The following is a 22,557-nucleotide window of genomic DNA, read 5'->3' as shown; positions in this document are numbered from 1 at the left end:
TTCTACCCACTAAAAATCACCCCAATCAATTTAGAGTGATTCATACTTTCCAAATAGATCTGCAATAGATCGCATATGAAATATTGCAATGTCTGTTTTTTTTCCAGCATTGTGTAGCGCTGGATATTTGGACGTTATGACATTATTTGTCTGACTTTGTGTCTTTACTTCTTTTCTGGAGGTCAGGTTGCCAAACTTTACCGTGATGCCAGTCTAGGAAACGTTGTGAACATTATTGTTACCAGACTGATTGTTCTGACAGAGGACCAGGTGAGTTAACACATTTTGCCGTTTCACCAGTGCATGGAAACCTCACTACACATGAAACCTGACTACACCTTCACTCAGTGCCTTTGCTAAATAAAACATGAACATAATGCAGTGCAGTTTGGCAGAACGGGACTGAACAACATTCTCTTCCTCTTTGTACTGATACTTGTACAGTGCTCATTTATTTGCAATCATGTCTATTTTTATATCCAAAGTATATATGGAATGTATCCAGTGTATTTTAGACTATTACTTATCAGCCTCATCGCTGATGATATATGTATGTGATTTTACAGAAGTAATAACATAGTTACATTGGGCCATGGCCCTAATTACAAAGTTGACATGGTCATTTTCAGGGACCTTTAATCCTCATTATAGTGCCCCATGTATTTGAGCATATTTTACTTTGTCTGGGTTAGTAGTTACGTCATCAAACACTGACCAGACCCTATTTTAAGAAACATAAGGATATTCCTTATTCCTGTAAACTGTTGTGTTTCATATGGTCCGTCTGGGTGAGACAGACAGAGCATCCTACCATGTGGAATATATATATACACACTGTTTGGCCTCTCAGAAAGTCTTTCTTGCTTTCAGAGAGACCAAACATTATTTCCCAGGATGGAATCCAGCTAAAGATCTGAATACCTCTGAGAGGATGTCACAGCAGCCAACATCCTTCTCTTAATATTCATATCACGTATAAGAGCTTTTTATCAAGTATAAAAAATATATGAGAAGGATTTATGGGTCAAAAATGAGTTTAAATGTATGGGAAGTAAGTACGTGTTGGATACCCTGGTGTCTTACTAGTGAATAAAATAGTGTTCTGTGTTACAGCCCAACCTCGAGATCAACCACCATGCCGACAAGTCCCTGGACAGCTTCTGCAAGTGGCAGAAATCTCTTCTCTCTCATCAGGGAGATGGAAATAGCATCCCCGAGAACGGCATCGCGCACCACGATAATGCTGTTCTCATCACGAGGTGAGTCATTTCCTCTTTACCAGTGCAGGAAGTAATATTTTAAGGGGAGAGTTGTATCTTTGACGAATGATATGCAAGGGAATATTCTGCACAAACACAAGTACTTCCAGGGCTTGGCATTTAGTGTTTTTTGGGGACTTAATGGACACAAAATCCATGTTATACTTGTATTTATGGAAAAAGGACAGTTACACCATTTGCAAATGTGAATCGTGAATTTCGTCTTTAATGAGTATTCCCCCCCCCCCTCTGCTTGTTTGTTTAGGGGCATTAATGCAATAGGCTTTTCTTTATGGAGAATACATGTTTTTGTTGTTTCCTGCTCCATTGTGAATTGAACTGCTGATGCATTGTGCGTTTCCATGTCGTCTGTGTTCCTCTTTAAGCCAAACTGGTGGGAGTTATTCCCTAGGATCTTACAGAGTAGGAGCTGAACAGGAAGCTGATTGAAGGTTAATGGTTTAGCTGTCTTCCTTTAAACACTTAAACAGCTTTTTATGGTTATTATTATTATAATACACCTTTATTAAGCTGAAGATATCTGATAATTGCACATAACGTGCTCAGAAAACAGTATTAGATCTGTACGATGTAAGCCATGCATCCAATATGTGTTTGAGCACAGGACACGTGTGTATAGCACTTAAAAGTGCTGAGAATGCATAAATGATCGGTTTCAGGCGTAGGAGTCATTCTGCAATTTATGGGTGGTAACCATGTTATTGCTAAACACTGTCATCACCTGGAATTGGCTTTATCCTCGCTGTTAGCTGTTTTGGCCACTTAAACCTAGCAACTGAAGCATTATCTTCCAGCTAGTTTCATTTACAGAAGATCATAATTTTTTGAGTGACGTGGTGTAAAACTCCTTTACTGACGCATGCAAACATTTTTTTCCCTCAGGTTTTCTTTACTTTATGAACGTACTAGGTGTGGTTGACTCATTTTTTCCACAGTCTAGCTCCGATTCTTCCTTGCATGTGCAGAGAAACCTCTGATTTGAAGGTGGTGATTCTGAAGGACCTTGTTGGCAGAAGCTTAATTCACTACACTTAAAGTATCATGGTTTTAGAAGTGGAAGTGACTGGAGGGTCATTTATAAGTGTATATTTCTTACACATTTGGTTGACTCTTGTGCCGTGGCTAGTTAGTGGAAATCGTTATTTTGGTATATAGCCCTTCCTACACATAAACATATTAAATTGATCCCATGAAACCTTTGGAATGACTAGATTCATGCACTTACATAAGAAAGTGTCCAGTGATAGTTCAAACATTATTGAAGTTGATGTTTTTGCTCCTGTTTTGTGGTACTTTTGACTCTTTAAGAGTTCCACCCCAAAAAACAGATGGTTCAAAAACTTTTGCAGGCCGTAAGTGAGAGACATACTTCATGTCTGACGCCAGTCTACTTAAGATTTTTGTCTTTAATGTCTTTCTTCAAAACAGACATACTTCTGCCAAAATAAGCTAAGCAGTAAACAACTGGCCGTTGTGCGTCTAATTTCTGGCAGAGAGGGTTCCAGTCTGGCAAACAAACCCTGGTTTTCCTCCGTAAATGGATTATGGGAGACTCATTCTGAGTTAAAGCGAGAGTTTAATACTTCACTATCTCAATAAAGCTTGGGATACCTCATACAAAGGGAATTCTCTGTATGGAGCATAATCGACAGAAGTCAAGAATTATTAAATATATGGTCTTTCATCTAATTCGTCATGTCTTAAATTCCTAAAGTATTGCTCTAGCTTCCAGATATGGCGTGCTGTGGATATCTGACCTACACTGCTTTTTCTGTTGTTGATTTTTACAGCCCCACCGACATGTATTCTTTGGATTAGCGGCTGTAGCTTTGGAGTAAGGGAATATGCTCTGCTTGCTGGAGGCCGCGCTCAGACAAACGAGCTAAGGTTCGGATCAGATAGTGGTGGTGTTTAGGCCAAGAAAAAGCTGATGAACTAAACAAAATTTCAGTCTGGAGATGCTATATGTGTTTTTAGTTAAGTGCTGACACAGGGCCCAGGAAGCACTGATTAACCATCGTCTCTGGTAAGACCATCTCGGAATTCTACAGGAGAAAGTTACCTCCGCTGCATTTGTGATTTTTTAACAATCGTTTATTTTAGCAACACTTTGCTTGGAGACTTTTATGTGGGGTTGTTTCTTTTATGACTAATGAAACCTTGGAAGAGAGCTTATCCAGTCAGGAAGGGTTTTCATGTCAAGACAGCTTTGTTGAGGGAGCACTCTGGCATGCCATATATAGTTACAAGTCTCTTGTAAGTGAGTAGCTGTCATAACTAATTGTAATTGTTTGTGCATGTTTATGTGCTGAAAAGCGTTTCTGCAACTTCATGGAATTCTTTGAATGTCTTAAGGCGGTAATTATATTAGTACTTTGATGAAGTCTGTGGTTTTAAGCCCATGGCAATAAAGAAAACAAATGGAGCTATTGAGTACTTCACGAGGAAAGTCACGTTTTTGCTCTGTTCCATATCTCGAAACACCTGGTAAATGCTCAGGTATGCTGGAGAAGCACAGTAAGTGGACTGTGGGCAATCTCTGCCATTGGATTTGAATCTCTTCCATTTATATCACCTATGACAAACTGGTTTTGTTACCGTTTTTGTAGCACATCTTTAGTCATACGTGCTTGTTGATTTTGCCATTGACTTTGCCATGCCTCCTGGTGATTTGCATTAGGATGAGCTCTGTGAGTTGCCATGTTTTTGTTTTGTCAGTGTCTTGAAACGGAGTCTTGTTCGTTATGTTGTCATTTACTCAATATTCTCATGGCTGTAGAACAACAGGATAGTTGTCGTATCTTAATTTGGAACAAAAACCAAAGCAAGAACAGTGGAAAATAAAAGGATTTAAATTAAAATAAATAGATATCCACATGAGTTTGACTTTTAAACTGTCATCCCAAGACTCTACCTGATACCTTTGGATGTCTTCCATGAGTTGGAGAGAGAGAGAGAGAGAGAGAGAGAGAGAGAGATTAAATATTCTGTGTCCTTGACTTTTTAATACAATTAAAGCCCTGATATGATTGAATGCCATTAAAAATAAATGTAGTTTGCCTCTTCAAGGCAGAGTCCTTGTCTTTCATTTCTTTGTGTGTGTGTGTGTGTGTGTGTGTGTGTGTGTGTGTGTGCGTGCTGTTTCTTTTTTTACTGGATTATCAGTGCAGTATATAAATTACTTAGGCAGCTTGGCAAGGAGCAGGACCACATATGCAAGGTCTGAGTCCTGGGCTCTGCATTCTCGGCTACGTTGTGTCTGATCCAAACAAAAGCATCTTTTGAATGTGCTGAAACTGTACAGGACAATTGTTTCACACATTTGGCACTTAACTGCATCTTGTAGTAGTTACAGTGTTTTGACACAGTCATTAAATCAGGCTCTTGTAGTGTCTAGATCTTGTATTGATTTTGTCACTCCACTTTAGTTATTTGGAGCATCACTCATGCAATTGTAAGCATCTGTGTAGATTTCGGTATGAGACTTATGTATGAAAAATGTATAGAGCGAGATACTTGATTCAGATAAAGTACATTATGGCTGTATTTAAATGTAATCTGGTTTTCTGAACCAAAGCCGTACCGTCATAAAGACATTGCTTGGATTGCGATCCTCAGATCAGTTCTGAAATCAAAATGCGGCGAGGGACGTTATCTGTCTGATTGAATATGTCCATAACACACTCAGAGTCCTCGATATGAAACACATAGCGTCTTGGTTTCTTTAATATGTTCCAGATCAGTCCCTGTGTCTTTACTCTGCACCACAGACAATGTCAAACAAAGCCTGGCTGTCTGCTTTTTGAGCTGGTCTCAGTAACTCCAACAGACCCAACTGCTTCTTAGGAGGTGTTAAATGCCCCGTTTGGGGAATGAGAAAATATTTGGCATTCTTTTGTACAGCTCTGCCTTTTGCCAAGCCGATGACAAGTCCAGCTGAAAAAAGACGATTTGTATAACGAAATAAAAATTGGTATTTAGTCAAAACATGCTTTAAGCTATAGAACATGGTGACGATGAAATGACTGGAACGATATTTGAATTTAATATAGGCTTGTTGTCTATCAACAGGATGTAATGAGTGGAACTGGTGGCAAAAAGAACCACATTTGGTCTAGTAAGTGCAGTTTCTGTGGTGAGGAATGCAGTTGGTCAGTGACACATGGGTTTCAAGAGCACTTCTGAACAGGTTTTCCCTTAACAGTCTGCTGATGTATCAAGTGATTCACCCTGAAACACTTTTACACAAGACAAAAGCCATAAATACAGTTTTACAGAAAGCCTATGCAAAATCCATACTGAATTCTCTGGGCCCTGTCTCTTCTCAGACAGTCTGAAAGACAGTGGGGACACATGCTGTGGTCAGAGGAGTCTACATTTCAGTTGAGTTCTCTGTGCCAAAGTAGAAAGGGACCATCCAGACTGTCAGCCTCATAAGGTGTCGAAGCTGTTACAGGGTGAATCATGGCCTCAGCATGGGTGACCTGTACAGGTGTGAAAGTCCCTTTGACCCCCCTGACTTGGATTTTAGAGGGTTTTATGATGCAGTGAAGGCTATGTCCCTTTCTGAGAAGTCCATGGTCATTTTAGGAAGACAAAGCCAGGTCTCATTCTGCATGTGCTGCAGAAATTTGGCTTTATAGACACCTTAAGGTTGTGCTTGACTGGCCTGCCTGTAGTCCAGATCTGTCTCTTTTTGAAATTTGAAAGAGAGAGTGCATCATGAAGAGGAGGATCAGACAAATTTACTCAATGACTGCCGAGCAAAAGTCTACTTCTAAAAAATGTATGAGTTTTTTTTAAGTGTTGCAGGCATCCAATGTTAATTTGTTAATATTTCCATAATACAATTAGGTTGGTCACTGAAAAAACAGGAAAACATTTCTTAATGCATTTTATTCATTCTTTCATTTATTATCTGTAACCCTTATCCAGTTCAGGGTAGCGATGGGCCCAGAGCCTACCTGAAATCATTGGGCGCAAGGTGGGAATACTCCCTGGAGGGGGCGCCAGTCCTTCACATGGCAACACACACTCACACATTCACTCACACACTCACACCTACGGACACTTCTGAGTCACCAATCCACCTACCGACGAGTGTTTTTGGACTGTGGGAGGAAACCGGAGCACCCGGAGGAAACCCACGCAGACACAGGGAGAACACACCACACTCCTCACAGACAGTCACCTGGAGGAAACCCACGCAGACACAGGGAGAACACACCACACTCCTCACAGACAGTCATCCGGAGGAAAGCCACGCAGATACAGGGAGAACACACCACACTCCTCACAGACAGTCACCCGGAGGAAACCCACGCAGACACGGAGAGAACACACCAAACTCCTCACAGACAGTCACCCGGAGGAAACCCACACAGACACAGGGAGAACACATCACACTCCTCACAGACAGTCACCCGGAGCAGGACTCAAACCCACATGTCCCTGGAGCTGTGTGACTGCGACACACTACCTGCTGCGCCACTGTGCCGCCTTCTCAATGCATTTGAATAGTAAAAAATCGTATATTTTCTTCTCAACTCATTTGTGTTTTCTACAGGTATGACATCTGCACCTACAAAAACAAGCCCTGCGGTACGCTTGGTAAGTTCTCTGAACCTTTCTTGAATGAATGTGCTGAACCGGTCCATATTTATGAGTGAAGTTCCAGATGATGTATGAAGGAATTGTGTTTTTATACACTGTAGAAATGAAACACTCCTCTAAAAACCTGATTAGGAAAGGACTTGCTGTGCTGAGCCTTTTCTGTCAGGAAGGTTGCTGGCCCGTTTGGCCCGACTTTGGCCAAAACATGGCACTCGGTTTACCTCTGTCTACACACACTTCTGTCTCCTGTTTGCATCAGACCGGAGGTGTTTATGCCTCCCCTGGGTTCCCTAGAAGAAAAGAAGCAGAGTAAAAAGAGGACAGAAGTAAAAGTGAAAGCACGAATAGAATAATAAGCGAGGAAGCTGCAGCGAGGTGGAATGAAAGATGGTGGAAGCTTTCTGGAGCTTTATTTATTTATATATTTATTTAATTTGCTATTTTTTTTAACGTAAATAAACCGACAGAGTGGGTCAGAGCCCCATCTTGTCTCTGCAAGACCCTCAAGGCACAACAGTATATCTTAGGAGTAATATGGTGACTCCAGGGCGCTTTGACAGATTGACCGCATTCGTCACATTCCCCCAGTCCTTTTAATTGCCCTGGCATCTGCTTGGCTTCCTCACTGCACACTCCCTCTCCCACAGCCCTTCTCCTGCACCTCCTGCCCCCTTCTCCACAGCCCCACCCACAGGGATTGAAGGGATCAGCGTCCCAGGTCAGCCCGTTGCCCTCAGGGGTCACTGGGTAATGGCAGAGGGGACATAATACTTTAGTGACCCTCTATTCGGGAGAAAAATGAGCTCTGCCAGTGAATTTATTGAATGTAACGAATCACCCGCCTCCTTTAACCTAAGAGTTAAACACTGAGATTAACCAAAGCTCAGAAGAGAGACTCATCCTTGATGCTGCAGTTTGGATACAAGTGGGACAAAGGAAATGATGGCGACTGTAGTGCAAACACGAACGTGAGATTGAAAGGTGATATTTGGATCTGTGAGATAAGCCAGAATCTAATGTTAATTTGTCGATGACTGTCAGGTATAAATTTGGTGGGCTGCCAATTGCTTTAAAACAGAGAGTGCTAGATTTATCAGCAAGAGAGCTCAAAGCCAGTTCCCTTCAGTATTCAACACTTCTCCCGTTTCCCCTTATGCCTCTAGCTACAGGCTCAATACCCTTTGATTTGTGAGTCTGCTATTGTCTGGCTCGATGTTAGAAGAGGATAAAGAGGCCAGAAGCTGGAGTTAAGGGTGATGAACAATATCCCTAAAAAACCCTCCCACACACCCACACATACACACACACACACACAAACCCCTCTCTTCTCCACAATCTCATGCCCAATTTCTGTGGTGGCCTTTTCAGCACTAAGCTGGTCACTCTTTGACCTTTTCAGGTCATGGTGTTGAGCTGGCTGTGCTAAATTAAAAGGACTCACGTAGAGGCAAGATAAAAGAGGGATTAGGGGGCCTCTAGTTTGCAAAATAAACCAGCGAGCACATATTCGGTCTAGTGTCGAGCCTCCAAGCCTGCTCGAGTAGGACGCTAGCTTAAGATCTGTCTTTTCCCCTCCCCTCCAAACACACACCTGTAGATGTAATCTGGAGAGAAACGCTCTGCACTCTGAAGGAGCTGAGGGGAGGAGAGCCAAAAACACCTGGATTTTGGAAAAGCTTTTCCCCCCTCGCTGCTGCTGCACTCAATCTCATCTCTCTCTCTCGACCCCCACAGTTCCTCTTCAATCATATATACTCACACCCCTTCTATTTTTCTCTTGCTGTCATTTTTATTTTTCTTTCTCTCTCGCTTCTCAGTGTCACGCTGTAAACCTTGACATGCCACGTTATGCGTGGCTCGTTATAAAAGAGGAATAATAGCAGGAGGGAGCTTTAACAGTTCCTTTATTAATCCCTGATTTAAAAAACAGTGATGCTTATGCTTTGGTGAAGAGTGATTGCAAGCCGTAATGTTTCAGACAAGTTCTTTTTTTTGCTCATTATTCCTTCACTTGTTCAATTAAAACGATAAACGAAAACCCTTAGCAATCAACACAACCACAAATGAAAAAATTGCATCTCTTCCTTGGCAGCGTTGCAATGGTGAAAACATCTATGTATTTGGGGGGCAAAAGTGGGGAATGTTTTCTTAAATTCTAAACTCTGGCTTGCATTACTAGGTGGCCCCTTGTTACCAGAAGTAGAATGTATAAATCTAACTCCTTGTCTAGACATTTTCCAGCTCCGGCTTCAGTTTTAAAGGAAAAAAAAAAGAAAAGAAAAGCGAACGTCTAGCCGACAATGCCGATCTCCCTCTGGTGGCTCCAAAAATGGGTTTCTGATTGAACCACCCCCCCCCCATCGCTACCGTGGTCAATGTGAAAAATCTCACTTTTATGATGCTGAAGTTCTGCAGCTTGGCTTGACCTCACAAGTGTTTTTCTGTGTCTGTGTGTGTGTGTGTGTGTGTGTGGCCAGGCTTGGCTTCTGTAGCTGGAATGTGTGAACCAGAACGGAGCTGTAGCATTAATGAAGATATAGGCCTGGGTTCTGCTTTCACCATCGCACATGAGATTGGACACAAGTGAGTGAGACCACCTTTTCTGATTTCTTCAGCCACAGACATTCGCCAACACAGGGCTGAAACACATACTGTTATCTGTAGTAATAGACAAACGTTTCAGGCGTTTATAATATGTAATATGTAATAATAAGACTGTATTTAGGAGAATACACTTTTGCACTTTTGTTTCTGATTCATGCACTTGATAAATCATTACAGGTCCCATCACAGTAACATGTTAGAGAGCCGTGTGGTATTCGCAGGGCTCTGCACTTCACCTCTCTTATGAGCATTCTTAAAAACGTACTGTAAAACTCTCTTTTTGACATTCGGTATTACATTTTTTAAATAGAGGCCCTCCTGCTGAGCATTTTAGGTCGTGCTCAGCAGTCTTAGAATTCTTTACAGCCATTTGTCTTGGTGGTGAATGTTGATTTTAATGATTTGGTCAAGGTTGTATTAGAGCCCCTGGGGCTCACAAACTCTTCATTAGTCTGCTAGAGCCGCTTTCACCACTCGTGAGGTCTTTTTTTTTTATATGTTTCATGGTGGCCACTAAATTCTCCAAATTGTGGCTTCCCATGAGGGCTGGCTGATGCTAAAGATATTGTAATTTGTTGCTGAGGGACTGAACTAATCTCTGTTAGCACAAGCGTGTATTTCAGCGTATGCAAATGTGGCTCTGCAAAAACGTGCCCCCTTCATTGGTCCCCTGCTGAATGCTTGGAAAAATAACAGTGATCTATTGGTCTAGGTAGGGGCACGGCAGAGTTCACAGAGATGGCAATTTCCTCTATTATGTTTTGTGTCTGCTTCTGTTGTGGGGGCAGTTGTAAAAATAGTCCCAGCTTCTCGAGGAAAGGAAAGAAAAAATAGCCGTACCAAGGTTTCTCCTGTGCTGACTTAAATCCAGAGTAGGGTAAAATGCCATAAACGTGAGCCTTAGAAAATCACAGAGGAATTGTGTGATGTGGTCAGGTTTGTTATATGAATTAGACCTGATTTGGGCTTTTGAACAGACCCTGGTAAGAAAATGTAAAAGGTTCCTGGTGTAAGTTGAGCCTATTTTTTATACAATATCCAGACAGATATGTAAGAGAAAGAAAGACAGCATCGCTAAAATGATGTATTTGCAACACCGCCTGCTAGGAATGCTGCTGAATGCTTCAGCAGCCTCAAGTACAGCTGAGAGGTGAGCAGGTAGAAGGGTTTTGTGGAGCAGGCCCCAGCAGGCCAGGCCATTGCTGTTATAGCTCTGTAGTCACCTTTCCCCCTCTCCTCTTTGGCTCCTGGACTGAGCCCTGTCCTGACTTGTAATTATTGATTGACAGGCAGGCATCAGGGTAGTGATTAGGACTTTCTCGCCCTTTCAGAGCTCCAGACACCTCCTGGCCTTTGACCCTGCTGGCCTACGCGTCCAGCTGTTTCACAGTCGGAAAAAGCACTTTCTTTACAACTTAGCCAACGGGAGGGGCCTGTTGATGCTGAAACAGCTGCCCAAGCTTGTCGTCACTTTAAGGGCGAAAGGGGAGGGGCAATTTGACTGGAATGAATGGGCCAGGCTTATGACCCCACCCCCTTACCCATTTCTTGTCTCACAGCTTTGGAATGAACCACGATGGAATCGGAAACACCTGCGGGACCAAAGGCCACGAGACGGCCAAGCTGATGGCGGCCCACATCACGGCCAACACCAACCCCTTCTCCTGGTCCACATGCAGCAAGGACTACATCACCAGCTTCCTGGAGTAAGTTCAAGAACCTACTCTTACATTCTCTGTAGGGAGGTGGCAATCTGTGGTGGATTTCATGTCCTCAACTGTACGTCTTTGTTTACGTTCCCTTAAGTCCTTCCCATGCATCTAGCTCCTCCCCCTGAGGACATGAGGAAGAGATGCAAGAATGTCAGTAGTCCATGTCACCACCACTTACTGAGCTTGAAGAATCTACCCATAATTAATTCCTGCTAACAACAGATTTCTCAGATTTAAAAAGCATAAACAATTTGCTATTTAAATTTGATCCCCTGGCACATGGGGCTGTCAGGTGATGCAGCAGTAGCAGCAGTGTGAAAAGAGGTGGTGGTTTACACTATGTGTCTGAAAGCAAGCTCTCTGTTGACCTGATATTGGGGATGGATACATATATATATAAACTACTTCAGCTACTTTTTCATGTTTCTATTCTTATTTCCGTTCACATACTTCCACTGTCCTACTCCACTGAGATAGACCTGGCCAACAGAGGCCTGAGTCAGACATCTAGAACCGCACAAAATTGATTAAGCCTTTGCTTTTTACTGAAGGGATTCCCCTCCTCGTGGACAGAGTTTACTGGAAGATACACTTACTGCTTATTCCTCAAAAATACCAGCCTAGATGCAGATGCTTATTTCTTTTTTTTTTTTTTTTGGTGTAGACTTTTGTAAGTAATATCCTACTGTTTAAACTATCCACAGTGCATGATGCAAGGGTGTAGACAGGAAAAAAAGGTGGTTGTTATGGTTGTCAGGCAGGGTTTCCTGGTGAATGACCTCATGGAAGAAGGTTAGCTACGCTGCCATCGAAGGCATAAAAAACCAAAGCTTCATGTGTCAACTTCCCACATAAACACAAAAGGCTAGCTTTATTGTTGGTTTTGGGACCTGTTTGTTGTTGTATAATCAAACCCTATTATCTGTGACCATCTCAGACCAAGGCTATAGAAAACTTTCTTTTTCTTTTCTTCCTTTTTTTTTTTTTTTTTTGAACTCACTGAACCGAACGAACTGCTAATGAATTTTCACTGAATATCTTTTACAGGATCCAATCTTTGGCAGTACATTTTGCAGTTGTATATCCGTTATTTATAGCTCTTACATTGTTAAGATAATTCTCATCCATGATCTGAACATCTCTCCCTACTCTCACTCTCTCTGTTCGTCTATCAGATTTTGGATGTGTCGCCGTTCCTTCTTGCCAAGTAAACAGCTTTGGTTGTGGAATTGGCCTAAATTCAATGGCTTTGCATGAGCAGTGAGTTCAGTTGTAGTTTGCAGTCTTTGATATTCAGTCTCTTTTATATTGTATAAAAAATGATAGACACACATTTAGATTGAAATGGCAACTAAGGACACCTTAAACTACGTTATTAAATTAATGACGTTTTAGTCTTCATGAGCGTTCAAGCCATTTACATTTGTCAGTGTGGACAGTTATGGTTCAAGACTTCTCATTCCACAACTTCCACTCGCTTGGAGCAAGTTTTGCGGACATGTCAATAATCATTTCTATTTTTATAATGACTATTTTGTCTTTCTCTAAAGCAATAAACAGTGAGTTCTGTGTTGGTACGTTGAAACTCTAAGGGGACCAGGCCAGGTTTGTCTTTCTCCCAGCAGAGAGTATCTTGTGGAAGCCAAAGAAAAGGATTATTCCACCAAACAACAAAGAAAAAAAAAGAAAATTGAAGCCATGTAACTGAATACGGAATCAGCCATTCTCCCCCTGGGCAAAAGCTTGTGTGTTTCTTTCCCTTCCGATGTATTTGGTTTAGTTTTCAATTAGATTAGACTTCCAATATTCTGGTGGGAAGCTGCAGATCCCTGTTTCAGCTAATGCTTCCTCTAGCACGCTGAACAGAAACCAGATCCCTGGGGCTGTGGTGTTATTTTTTGCTGTCACATTCAGCTTCTTGGTTTCCTAGCTTCAATCACCCATGGGATTTTCCTCACATTGTCAATGTACGCCTTACAGCATAGGTTAAATCTTGTTCTTTGGTAGCAGAGAACGGCTTCACAGGTCCAGAGAAAGATGAGCATGGTCCTGACACTGTAGGAATGTTCAGCAGAAAGGCTGACCTTAGATCAGCCAGGGCGTTTTACTCAACATTAAACAGAATTGTGATGGATGAGATGTGATGTAGGTCAGTGTTCTTACTCTGAGACACTTTATAATAATTGGCTGCTTTATTGCTATGGACAAACCGTGTAGTTGCATGTCTCCAACTCGCCATTGCAGGAAAACGATACGGAGAACAGAACTAGCTTGAGATCCAAACCCAGAACAAACTGAGCCCAACAAAACATGCCCTGTCTGCCTCCTGGCCTTCTCGTCTTCAAAACTTTATTTTTCTGCTGTGTCTCTGTGTTGCAGCAGCAGACACAGCAGTGGCCTTTGGAGTGTTTCTTGGGAGTGTTCGTTTTCCTATGTGACTGAAACAGACTAAACATGGATCTCACTCTGGCCATGTGACCCCTGGTGTCGTCTGCATATTTTCTCTCTCTACCTCCTCTCTTTCACTCCCTTTTCATCACTTTAAATGGTGCTTCAAAGGATTCCATAGGCCACAAGAGCACCATATATGTCCAGTTCTCTGTTATAAGGACACCGTCTGTCATTCTTTTTTCCTGTCCCATCTCTCTTTATGAATGCTGTAGTTGGATATTAAGCATGCCTGCTGATCCTCTGTGTGCTACATTCACTTATCACAGAGGTAGATCCATAGACAGACAGAGATCAGACAGATCGATCCTTTGCCTCTGGACTGTAGAAGAGCCAATCCTATTGTAGGTTTGTTTTTTTTGACAGCTCAGGTCGAGGAACGTGTCTGGACAATGAGCCTCTGAAACGAGACTTCCTATACCCCACAGTGGCTCCGGGGCAGGTGTACGATGCGGACGAGCAGTGTCGTTTCCAGTATGGCGCCTCCTCCAAACAATGCAAATATGGGGTAAGAAGGATGCAATGCACACTCACGCATGCTCTGGTGTAACTGTTCCTCAAATGCAGTTTAAACTAAGCTTTCAATGTATAGAAGTCATATGCACGACAGTGGTCAAGTGCAGTCCTGTAGGACCACAACAGACCTGATTGAACTCAGTGGGAAAAGGTGTGTGTCAGGTGTGCTAGAACTATGCAGTGTTGTGATCTTCCAGTACAGTGTTTGAGGAATAACTACAGTCTATATTCAAATGACATTTTCTAAGTGAATCTTATTTAGAATAAAGTGCCTTGAAACAGTAGTCAGCACTGCCATATGTAGCCAGACACACACTTCTGTCTAACCACAGAAATGTATGGTATTTCATAGTAAAACATTTGGTCGCCGGATCAAACCTGAATCAGAATCTATCCATGGGGTTTCAGCACAATGCCCCTTTTTATTATCACACATGAGGAAATCATATACGAGTACCACGAGGGACTAAATCATTTTAAACTTTCTCATTCTGTTCTGTCTGTAGCTTTAGCATCTGATGAATGTGTAGGTCCAGTATATGTATGATGTTTTAAGAAGGATTTTTATGACAAAGGATGATTCAGGACGTGGTTTGGACAGAGAGGGCCAGGCTGATGGTTAGAGAGCTCGGAGGAGACGCAGTGCCGGAGGTCAAGCTATTATTTTTACCACTGACCCAGAAGAGACTGGCTAAAGGAGTGTGATCTGTTCTGCAGGCCGGTCTGCAGTTAAGAACTCGGTTCTGATGCTCTCCTTCTAAAGCAATGAGGGAAAAACCTGTTTGGGAGTCTAGCAACTCTGTGTTTGGCTCATACCAAACAAAAAAAAGCTTATCGAATGAAAGGGATGAAGGCTGATAAAAAACATCACGTTCGTTAAGTGATATCAGCACAGGTTCGAGGTTTTAGGTCCTCTCCAGAACAGCTGCTTCATGGGCCGAGCTTGGATTAGACCAGATCCCAAACATCTGGATCTTTTATCATTTCACAAGGAGCGGAGTGTGTCTAATAGGTGTGGTTTGCCCTAAATGCTAAAAGTCCCACCTTAAGCTTGATAGGTGCTTGTTCAACTTGGTAGATGATGATGAGCGAGCATATTAGGACTGTTCCCAGTTCACTGCTGGGGCTTATCCACTTGGCAGCTCCATTGTGTGTCAAACTGAGACAACGAAGGAGTACATTATTTAGTCTTATTAATATCTCTTACTGAAAAGTCAGAGGTTGTACAATTATGATTCTAGGATTTCTGCGATATTGTCCTTATTAGTTTAACAAAATGTAAACTAGCCTACACCCCTTTTGCAGCGACCATTCCATCTTGAAGTACTCTCTTGGATGATGGTTCCTTAGCGACGCCAAGCTCCTGCTGGAACAAGCTCTTTGTGTGAGAACAGGGAGTGAGGGTCTCATATTCAACGACTCAGATTATTTTCTCTTCTCTCTGGGATTAGAGCAGAGATTGCCCTGTTGACATTCCCCCAAGGGAGATCAAACAGCAGCACAGACTTTGTGATAATAAAGGATAATTGCTTTATTAGCACCTGGGATGGGCTTAGACGAGGGCTGTTTGATGTTCTGTGCACACATCATCTCATGTCTTTCAGAGGGAGCCAAATTGGGGTTTCTGACTTTGCCAACTTAATCCTCATCCTTCTTGAAATGATAATGATTTTCTTCAAAGAATAACAAACTTGAGCAAATAAACTGACATGGGGGGAAGAAACAAAGCCACAGAAACAGGAGAGGCTGAATGAAGCCAACGGAATTAATGAATAATAAGGAAGGGTGCACAGACTAGTATGGCTATGTGACTACCCACCCATTCTGCACCTAAATGGGAATTAAATTACACGAGATTACAGAGTTATTTAGTTTTCATTGAGAGAAATATCTGACAAGGGATGCTAATGTGCCAAAAAGAGAACCCTGTCGTTTTTCTCTTAAGCTCATAACTGTGGTATAGATCGGAATGAAAGACAGCCGTGTTAAAAAAGGAGCAGCGTTCCCCTGGCTCTGCTTTATTACAGCATGTAGTGTTAGTGGATTCTGACAATCTCATCTTTTTCAGCCAGCCATCTGTTTAACACAGGCCTGCAGAGAATTGTAACCACAACCATGGACCAGGATTTGGTTTGGAAATGCAATTACAGGAAGACTAATGCATGTATTTTTGCAAAAATCAAGCTAATTGACCCTTGGAAGAATGCTCTAGCTGCAAAGATACTTAACAGCACACGCACTGGTGTACACTAATGACTAGTGGTGCGTTCGGTTGAGACGGATGCTGTGGTTTTGCTGTAGCCACGGACGCCTGTCTTGGTGAAGGCACTGCAATGAGCAGTGACAACGCAAGAGAGTTGAGTGCAATCACACTGTGTGCTCATTTAGATTTGGCGAGGGTGTGTCCGGCTTGATTTATTCGTATCCGAGTCCTGAAAAAGAGCAGAACCACATCTCCGTCTTGAATGATCTACACGTGGTTGTACTAAATGTAACAGATGGTGGTTTTTCATCCATTGGTATAATGAGCTGGTTTAGGAAGACAGACATATGACGCAGTGCTCATTGGGACTTTACTGTTAGGTATTGCCTTTGAGGTGTTCAGGAAAGCTCTGAATTATGGGCAGATTTGTGGGCTCATGTAAGTTTCCTCATTTTTCCATGTTGTGCTGACAACTCCCTTCGCGCGGGAGGGTTTCTGCCTTCTAAACGTGACCGAGCAAGTGTGTGAATCCCGAGAGCTAACGGCTAATCACATCTCCATTTAAAGGCAGTAGCGAAAAGCCAAGTACCTTCTACTACCCATAGCAACTTTGCACACAGTAAAGACAGCCTTGTTGCATCACCACTGCACTTCCCCCTTCTCCCAAATCCACCAGTGCCCTGGCTGGGTCAGTCTTGCTCAGGCCAGTGACCTCCTCCTCCAGGAGAGCAGTGTGAGCCAGCAGGAAGCTTTATTGAAAGCAGGCAGAGAGATGCAGAGGCCATAAGTGGAGTGAAGCAGTTTACTGCGTTATTTCATCCGGGCAGGCTGGGCGGCTTGTGCCGCTGACTCACGTTTACAGAGAAGAGGTCAGGGCTGATGCTCCATCCCATAAGTCTTTTTCATGAGGGCCACTCTGCTTCCCTACACAGTTGTTCTGTAAATCCTTTGAAGATGGAGCTTTAAAAAAGCAGAGTACTCATTATGCCAAGTTGTTCAGAGCTGGCTTTGTAATGCATGTCCATGTTTAGATCTTTATTTGTTCGTGAAGCACCACTGGATTGGAGCTTATTCCCTCAGACTATGTGGCACATGGTTGTGTGGTAGACTTTAAGACTTAGAGGGCAGGCAAGCTAAAAGTGAGGTGAATTGTTTACAAATGCTAAGGAGATAAAGAGTTTTTGTTATGTCTACTGTTCGTTCAGTGTGGCTAGTGGTTCCTCTATGTTTTCATTTGTGGAGAAGATATTGTCTTGTTCTTTGTCGTCCAACCTCTGGAATTTAGTCTACAATTGCACTGTTTAGACCACAGACCATGGATTTTTTGAAGAAGTACAGATGCTAGAACTGAAGTAATACTAGAAATGTATTTTGGCACGATTTGTACCCGTTGTTTTTGTTCATAAGCATAAGTTGATATTTTCTGACCAACTTACTTTTGCCTTCTTTCCTAGGAAGTGTGTAGAGAGCTCTGGTGCCTTAGCAAAAATAACCGCTGTGTCACCAACAGCATCCCGGCCGCGGAGGGTACGCTATGCCAGAGTGGCAGCATTGAAAAAGGGGTAAGTCTTCTGTAATCAGCTGTCCATTACACAGCTTAAACACTGTAGAGGTTACTTCAGAAAGTGGAACATGTGATGTTTCTGAAAGAGTGATTTGAAACAGCAGAGAAGACTGGTCTACGTGGCTTGGACTAAAGACCAGAGGCGCAGAAGACCAAGAGCTCAAGTTGACCTTATATAACTGGAAATAAAAGAATAGAATTGATCAGTGCAGTGGTATAAACACTGGCCCTGTCATCGTAAGATTGTCGGTTACATTCCCGGTGATGCTTTGGAGTCCATGAGAGCACAGTGGACCTCACTTTCTCTAGGTGGGTAGAGATATATTAGAGATAGGTTTGAGCATTGCTGGACTGGCATAAGATAAACGAGTCATGTGACAAACTCATTATTAATAGCATTAGCATAATGTTTAAATGGTTTGTTTAGTTTGGTCTGTTCTTGTGTCATATATAAGTGTACTAGAGTTTCCTCCCATACCCCAGCTACTCTGAGTAGGGCTAGTGGGAATGTTTTGAAATGCCAGGTAGGCATCCCAGGCAGTGGGAAAGAGCGCCTCTGACAGATTAGGGAACAGAAAGGCACGGGGTGTGGTGCTCGGGGCCAGCTGTGATTATTCAGACCCCCGCTCATTGTACCAGATCTGGGAATAAGAAGAGCCATTCCCTGTGCTCACTCATGCATGCAGCGTTTGGGTCACCAGTTCATGCTGCTGCTGGGCCAGGTTAGGGAGACAGTTTTAACAAAGATTACGGCCGCCATTGTTGCCGCTTGTACAATGGCTAAAGAGGAAGAATGAGAGAGGACCACGGGCTGTCGTCCTTCGTTACCGTTAGCTCACTGGAGCCATTCACTGCCAGGCCAGTGTGCGTCGTCCTGGACAACCAGCGGGCCCCAGTTTGAGCTGCTGTTTTTTTTCCAGCAAGTGGCATACTTATGTCTGCCCCTGGCCAGCCTGGCATCGAAGGAATATGAATGTCAGCCATTTCTCACTCAGCATGTAATATAGCACTGGCCTGAAACAGTGTGGATGATGTGAGGGAAGTGAGAGAAGGAACCACATGTGATTTATGTGAGCTGTGAAAGTTTAAAACAAACGGTTCATCCTGTTTAATCTTCCTTTTTGTAAACAAAGTGGATTTATTTCAAAGTAAGGATTAAGGAGGAGTAATTGACTGATTCATTAGATATATTAGGGATTTTGAAGCTCTCAAAACCTAGCACAAAAAGTTTACCTCATAATATGCACACTTTCCACAACTGGACTATCCCAATTCTTATATCTTAATTGTGCTCCTACTAAGGTACCTTATGACATAATTTGGCAAATGGCTTAATCACGTCTTTCGTAGGGCGGCACGGTGGTGCAGCAGGTAGTGTCACTGTCACACAGTTCCAGGGACCAAAGAGTCCCGCTCCGGGTGACTGTCTGTGAGGAGTTTGGTGTTTCCTCCCACGGTCCAAAAACACAGTGGATTGGCAACTCAAAAATGTCCATAGGTGTGAGTGTGTGAGTGAATGTGTGAGTGTGTGTTGCCCTGTGAAGGACTGGCGCCCCCTCCAGTGTGTGTTCCTGCCTTGCGTCCATTGACAATGAATGAATAAATGGCATGTTCAAACTTCTGTTCATTTCTCTGTTCCTACAAATATGATTAATCAGCAATGAAAAGTGAAGCAGAATACATGCCACTGAAGTCTGAGGAGTTTCTACCCACTGAGGTCATTGTCAGAGCAGAGGAGTGTGAACACTGTCCATGTGAAGTGATGGGACAGAGCTGGGATGTCATCACGGTATAATTAGAGTGTCTCAATGATCCCTCTTATGAGATGTGGCTGGACGTGTGTGGGAATGCTTAGACAGCTGCCTGTGTAGACAGTGGACAGTGAGGCTGCTATCTAGGAACTAGGCACACGATTAAAATCCATTATTATACAGTTTTTCTTATGCTAAAGCACACTTATAGGACACGTCAGTGATTATGGGGAAATGGTTTGTTTATGCTGTTGTACATAGTTGATGTTGAACTACCACAGAAATAACATTTTCAGTCTTTGTTTACTTTTATGTGGTTAGTGGTCTCCTGAATTCCGCATCAGTTCCACTTTAAGTAATCTGAAACAGCAAAAATAACAAGTTTACCCACCTATGGAAGAGAAATAGAGCAGTTGATTTGGTTTGGAGTTCTTTTCACTGTCTAAAAGCTCCAGATGCCTTGTCTCTGCCATAAGCAGAGAGAGAAAGCCTAGCATACCAGACCTAGACACTTTTTTTTTTTTTTACAACCCTAGTCTAAAAGTCTCATTTTCACTTTTTCCCCAGCTTTTTTTTTAAATATTACCCACTGAAAGTTGGAATAAATTAGTAAAATAAATTTCTACCTGTTTAGTCTGACCAGATAAACAACAGATTTCTGTGGTGGGACAGTAAGAAGCCACCAGACCCAGAGAGAATGTGAGATATGACCTGCTGATGCTATATCAGACCTTTTTCAGATAAGAATTCTCAAGGGGTTCTTTCTTGTTTATATAGTAGTGTAGCTGTCCCAGTGTGTCTTTTATCTAACTGTCTCACTTTCTCTCTCTCTCAGCTCCCTTCTTTCCTCCACCTCCTCCCTCGCTCTCTTATCACTGGTAATCTTGTTTATATGGTGTCTTAGGACATTACCCTGATTTCAGATGCTAGCATGTGAGGACACGGCGCCTACTTCTCGCCAAGTTCTTTACCTTCCGTGCTGAGAGAAAGGGAGGGAGGCGGAGGGAGAGATAGGTAGATAGAGGGATATAACTTAACCTACTGACACAGTTGTGCAGTGAGGACAGACGTCTCCACTGTCTCCGCTTGCTGGCCTTGTGGTTCGGCAGACTTAGTCCGGATTACACAGGTTTGTTTGGAGAAAGAAGATTCCATTCGGTCTAGAACTGTTACAAAGCTCAGGATTCGTGTGCCAAGGTGGTGTATTCGTTTAACGGTGTGGTATTGGATTAGGGACACACTGTAAATGCAGTGTGGCTACATAGTGCAGCAAAAAATCTGACTAAAACATAGCAAAATGGCTTATCACATGAGCACATTATTGTGGGGATGAAGTTAAACGACCAAGTCACGTTTTTGTAATGTAAGGTACAGACAGAGTTATACACTGAATAGTTTTGCCTCATCTGAATCTTTCCAATTCCAGCAAAAAACGAGGTTAAACACAGTAAAACAAAGAGAAATAAGAGCACTGAGTAAAAATGGGGAAAACAAGAATGGAGGAGAAAGATAACAAAGCAAAAACAGTTAAAAACCAGAGCTGCTGCTCCTCACTCCTCTGCCCTGGCACTGAACTGAGCTGTGGCTAATTCTTATTTAAAGAAAAAGGCATTGAAACCAGCTTGTTTAGACAGCAGGAGAGCACTGAGTAGAGTTACACAGGGAACTGTGTAAACTTGTGGAAATGTGGTATAATATGTCTCCATTAAATTAGTGTTAAAGACATGGATGGACTTTATTTATATTTAACATAAATATCATCACTGCTGTAATAGAACCATGTATATATTGTTCTTCTTTATCAAGCGCTGAGGAATGACACCCATGTCTGATTTTCAGGACAAATCTCTGGTTGATTCTAACACACACATGTTTATATTTGACATAAAGATGCAGAAAAAGATATGTATTTTGTTCTAATAGTGTGTCTATTTGTGGTTATGTGTAAGTGGTGCTACCAGGGCGAGTGTGTGACATATGGGACATGGCCGCAGAGTGTGGATGGAGGTTGGGGTCCCTGGTCCATTTGGGGCGAGTGCAGCCGGACGTGTGGTGGTGGAGTGTCCTCGTCCGTGCGCCACTGTGACAGCCCAGCGTAAGTAGGCAAAGTAAGCCTTGACCAGGCCTCTGTCCTAAAGTTCACCTCACCTCTACTGTTGCAATGCTGATCTTTCTCTTACCCGTCATCATTTCAGCTTGATAGGCTTAGGATCACCTTCAAACTGTGGTTGTTTGCATGACGCTAACACAATGCCTACTGCTTAAACTTGAGAAAAATGTCTCTGTTATTGTCCTTATACTGTTCCTATTTATTTAAGTACCTTTAAAAGTATGGCACTTTAATATAAACATTAAAACAGTATAAAAATCCCTGAAAGCAACTGATTCACTTCAAAACATTATTTTCCAACATGCAAAAAATGTTTTCTGGCTCTGGGAGAAGTCTGCATTCATTCGTCTATTGTTCTTGCTTACAGTCTGATGTGTTCTGCTGGACAAAAAATGATTATATTGCAGTTCCTGTTGTGTTGAATGTTTCTTGGTTATGAAACAAGGCCTTTCCCGTTTTTCTGTTGTGGCCACAGGAGCTTAGAGCTGGGCTGGCTGCAGACAGAGTTTTGGGTTTCAATCCACGTGCTTGCGGAAATGTCTGTCCTCACACTCTCCCAACAGCCTGTGGCAGGGAGTGTGGCCCGCCTAATCTGTAACACCTGTGTAAGGTGATCAGGCCGTGTACCTGAAAGGCGTGGGGAGAGGAAACGCAAGACTTGGAGCAGGGCTGCCCTGGAAAGCATTTATTAAGCAGTGAGTCTTTAGAAAGAGGAGCTAGGCTTCAGTCCAGAGAGAGAGAGAGAGCAATGGACAT

General features: G+C 42.7%; 1 protein-coding gene across 1 annotated transcript in view; it reads left to right on the top strand.

Moving 5' to 3' along the window:
- Positions 1-22,557, top strand: part of adamts6 (ADAM metallopeptidase with thrombospondin type 1 motif, 6) — a 53,685-nt gene that overhangs the window by 5,398 nt on the left and 25,730 nt on the right. Inside the window, exons 5-12 of the mRNA XM_066651168.1 lie at positions 187-270; positions 1,114-1,259; positions 6,847-6,890; positions 9,371-9,476; positions 11,057-11,203; positions 14,024-14,165; positions 17,831-17,938; positions 21,641-21,786. Of these exons, the coding sequence (XP_066507265.1) occupies positions 187-270; positions 1,114-1,259; positions 6,847-6,890; positions 9,371-9,476; positions 11,057-11,203; positions 14,024-14,165; positions 17,831-17,938; positions 21,641-21,786 (923 nt within the window). The remainder of the gene's footprint in view (positions 1-186; positions 271-1,113; positions 1,260-6,846; positions 6,891-9,370; positions 9,477-11,056; positions 11,204-14,023; positions 14,166-17,830; positions 17,939-21,640; positions 21,787-22,557) is intronic.

The sequence above is a fragment of the Hoplias malabaricus genome, chromosome 18, assembly GCF_029633855.1.
Source record: "Hoplias malabaricus isolate fHopMal1 chromosome 18, fHopMal1.hap1, whole genome shotgun sequence".
NCBI classification, from domain to species: Eukaryota; Metazoa; Chordata; class Actinopteri; order Characiformes; family Erythrinidae; genus Hoplias; species Hoplias malabaricus.
This window is presented reverse-complemented; position numbering and strand designations above follow the sequence as displayed.